Below are 4,337 nucleotides of genomic sequence, written 5' to 3' on the forward strand. Positions count from 1 at the left end.
AGAATTAATATTTTTGCCTATTAATTAATATTTTGTCTGTTTCCTAGCATTAAATACTTAAAATGTATTTGCTCGTGTGAAATGTGTTACTTTGCTCACGTCGGCGGCATGGGTTATAATTAACATTGCGAAAACGTGATATGATCTACAGTATCATATCAGTGTCACTATCGGTCATACCGGCGTTGAATTATGACAATACGACTATTATCTCACGTACCTGGTTGGTCGTCGGAATCCGTATGTCATAATGCCATACTGCTCGGACATCCGTGATTCATTCTATATTCCACGTAAAGCATTCCAGTGTTGTGCCAATAATAGAGGGCTAGCACAACCAACGCGTGCCACCATTGATGTGACGAACCAACGTAGTCCACCCAGCCTGTAGGAAACGTCGCATATTGTGAATAACAATGTGCAATTATATCATTGTTCAGTACTTACAATATGAGGCAAAAAAATATCGTTATGGTAACGAGAACGATAATTGCCGACAATTACCTGGATAGAAACGTTCGGGTATCTTGAGCATATAGAACGCAAATGCGATCGCGTTAATAATATACATTCCTATCACCCTCGGAATGAGCATTCTAACGATTGGATTATCAAAGCCACCCATCGCAACCGTCCAATGCAGCGTTGGCAGAACGCCATATATCGCCCAGCTCACAAATACGGTTAGCTTAATGTTACTATTGATGTTTAGACTTGGTATTTGCAGTATCATCGCAAAAATGAAGATTACGAGTACAGTTATGAGATAAAACCGCTGTAGCTCCTGCAAAAGATTCGTAGATCTGAAGTTGATTTGACTTATCGATCGCATTAACACGAGTATACCAAAAAACATATTAGAATTATTTCTTTAAGCTCTTGAAATGTAAATCGCGTAAATATCTAAACTTTCTTTACATAAGCTGTAACGTAGAATTGCAGAAATTATAGCTAGAGAAATCGATGCTTTCCTTACCTTGTGACACCAAAAGGCATAGTAGACCCCCGACATGTATATAGATAACATGCTCAAAGCAATACCGAATAAGTCAAAGGATAGGAAGCACCAGTAATCCTTCTCACTTCGACATGAAAATGTGTGATACACGGACGATAGGATCATACATATCTAAAACAATTTCATTTATCTATTTATTTATATATTTCATTATATTTTAACAAGTCATCTATATCAGACAAAATCTTTACCTGAAAGCAAAGAAGCAACAAAGACACGATAACTTTGTCACCAAATGGCGCGTGAATATTCAATAAACAGAGATCGTATAGGGTGAGACCAAAGAACAACATCCAGCCAAAAATGTGGCTCCATATATTTACAGTTTCATTCGTCCACCAAAATATACTAAAACATGCAATATTTTCATGAAGAAGCACATGCTATCGGAGTATATGCTTATCACCTCCGAGATTCAGAGTTCATTTATCGCAAGTATGTTGAAGAATGTTAAACTCAACCTCTCAAGACACAATTTGGTAGTCAAACAGCCTCGATAACCATGCAATATGTACGGATTGTGTTGAAGAAATTGTGGTGCTTCCTCGAATCGAAGCAAACGTCTCAACTTTTCTTCCCTCTCTAATGTAACTTTCCTCTTATCTGCCGAATCGCCACATACCTATTTCAAAATGGAAAATAAAAATATGTTCAATAAATACCCGAACACAGAAGTCTAAAGAAGAAGGAGTAAAATTTTAGATATATTCATATGATTTAAATTTTTTAAACTTTTATCTGGAAACGCGGTAGTGGCTCGGCATTAATAATTTTTACTTTTACTGAGTAGGACATTCAATATCCATTATATTAGGTATGGGAAAAAGTTCATGGCGTTTTTCCCATTTTATGGCGTTTAAAAAACGCCACGAACTTTTTCCCACATCTAATATATACAATATTATATAAAAAATTGTGAATTTATCATTACTAAAGATTGAACTAAAAGAACAATTTATTTAAGCAGTAAACAAATTAAATTCAGAAAGATGCTAAACAAACTACATAATAATTTTTTTTTAATTGCTGATTATTTTTTCTCTTCCTCTCTCTCTCTCTCTCTCTCTCTCTCTCCCAAATTTCTAATATATTCACATTTATTTGAAATAAACATAAAATTGCACTCTGCCTTTCATAACCGTAAACGAATGAATGAAAATGACGGTTTTTTTATCTCATGTAATCGAATCTTCAATTAAAAGTGCATAACACTTACATAAGAAATCCTCACAATGACGTTTTTTTTGCATTTTCAGAGTATTCTGAACAATACAAAGTGCTTTCATTGCTTTCGTTTGTCACATTCCTCTGCGCAGCAACAATGGAATGATGTGACTTTACGATACGACGAATTTCCTTTTCAACTTGATACAATTATTAGAAAGAGAAAATATTGTCCAAGTAAAGTTCTTATCGCATAAAAATTATCTTTCCACTTTTTAATTATATGTTATTTGTAGTAAAGAGTAACAATATAATTAAGTCAAAATTTCAATATACTAAAAGAAAGATTATAATTAATTGTACAAAGAGAAAATTATAAAATACTCAACTGTGTGATATATATTGAATCAATATTGAAATATTGATTACAATTCTTATTTATATAAATCTATCTGATAAATAAATTTTTAATACAATAATAATTAAAATAACTTTTAATTTATTTTAGTAATAAAGTAAAAACATTCGATAATTAATAACTTATTTATTTATTAATGTAACTAAACTAATAACGTTATGTTATTGTACATGCAAAATATAATTTTATCACTAAATGATGCACTATACAAAAAGTGTGAGTAGAAAGTTATTCAAGCAATATGAAAGAAGACAAGTGAATTCAATGCAAATAGGATATGCTCCTAATGATTCAGAAAAAACTATACGAAAGTGTAGACAAGAAGTGTTTCGATCATACCACATCTTTCACAGAATGCGGTAAGTAGGCCACAACGGGACCTGCCTTTCATCCGAGTGTGTCAAGTTTACGCCATCCGTTTTCCTCTCGTACTGCATAGCAAGTGAAATCGATTTTCATTGCTCGGAGCAATATCGATCATGATTAGAGCGAGTACCATGCGAATGCCAAATGAAGAATAATAATTGGCAAATAATGTTAGATTTATTGAAATACAATTTCAGAAGACAATGTATATTTTCGCTTCCTAATGAGCACTCGTCGGATAATTAACAGTCATCATTGCATTTATTATATTCGAACGAACCGCTATAATAGTATTATCGCAAACCACAAATGATGAATACCGCATTTTTGCAAATTAGACTTCGTTTGAAATCTCTAGCTTGATGGAACAATCCTGTTAATCGTACTCGTAACTTGTAACATAGAACATGAAAAAAAGAGAAATGCAAAATTACAGAGTTTATCGCATAACCCAGAAAGTCGTAGTCGCATGTCTTAGTCTAGCAAAAAACGGAAGTGGATGACTTTAACAGGAAATGGAGCATATCAAAGTCCTTTACATGGAGCTACCATTTCCGGAATCAAATCATTGATTTTATTCGCGAAATTGTCGCAAAATTTTTTCATATTATCTGTAATAGGATGATAATAACGCTTGCTATTTATTATAATCGCATAACGAACTCTCACCTCACATTTATTCCACTTTCATTTTTAATTTTGCATTCTTAAAATTTATCATTAAGTTTCATTTAGTCCTGAATTTAAAGAATCTCACGACACAATGAAGACGTCGTGTACGTACGAACGTTGACTGACCTTGTTGACGAGCGGCTTAGTCGTTTCTTGGGCCAATTCTGTCGCAGATTGCTTTTCATGACTATTATTGTTATGCAGTTGGCCATTATTGGTCTCTTTTTCACAGTGGTCGCTAACCTCCTCTACGCCTGCAAGTAGTTTCATCATTCAAACGACGTAGACCTTTTATGCAACACCTGCTTCCTGAAAGATATAATGATAAAAAGATTGGAGACAACCGCTCGTTCGTGTTATCCGTGATAATATTACTGTCAAACGAGACTTGCCCTAGTATATAATTTTCATTTGAAATATGACAGAACTTCAAATACATTGGAACTCAGGATTAATTACATACATAGAATCTCTGCATACCTCGAAGAGGTTCCAAATAATATAATGCAAATATCTTAAAGATATCTGTTTCGATTTTGAACATGCTAGTGTTTAGAATACATGGAGATACATAAAATACATAAAAATATGTATTTACTTTTATATTATTATTTTCGCAGGAATTTTATGACAATCTTCATTATAACTTTTTAAATCCAGACGTTATTACAATTTTTTTTAAATACTCTCTCTATATAT

At 32.9% G+C, this 4,337-nt stretch overlaps 1 protein-coding gene across 3 annotated transcripts in view; it reads right to left on the reverse strand.

Annotated features, from left to right (window-relative positions):
* Window positions 1-4,337, reverse strand: part of LOC108690902 (progestin and adipoQ receptor family member 3) — a 9,555-nt gene that overhangs the window by 2,393 nt on the left and 2,825 nt on the right. For all 3 annotated transcript variants that reach the window (XM_018198439.1, XM_018198440.1, XM_018198441.1), the window contains exons 2-7: window positions 3,765-3,947; window positions 1,480-1,640; window positions 1,210-1,366; window positions 977-1,129; window positions 505-784; window positions 221-385 (exon numbers count right to left, since the gene is read on the reverse strand). In XM_018198439.1, coding sequence (XP_018053928.1) covers window positions 246-385; window positions 505-784; window positions 977-1,129; window positions 1,210-1,366; window positions 1,480-1,640; window positions 3,765-3,911 — 1,038 coding nt within the window. In that variant the 5' untranslated portion in view covers window positions 3,912-3,947 and the 3' untranslated portion in view covers window positions 221-245. The remainder of the gene's footprint in view (window positions 1-220; window positions 386-504; window positions 785-976; window positions 1,130-1,209; window positions 1,367-1,479; window positions 1,641-3,764; window positions 3,948-4,337) is intronic.

Source organism: Atta colombica, unplaced genomic scaffold (assembly GCF_001594045.1).
Source record: "Atta colombica isolate Treedump-2 unplaced genomic scaffold, Acol1.0 scaffold38, whole genome shotgun sequence".
Taxonomy (NCBI): domain Eukaryota; kingdom Metazoa; phylum Arthropoda; class Insecta; order Hymenoptera; family Formicidae; genus Atta; species Atta colombica.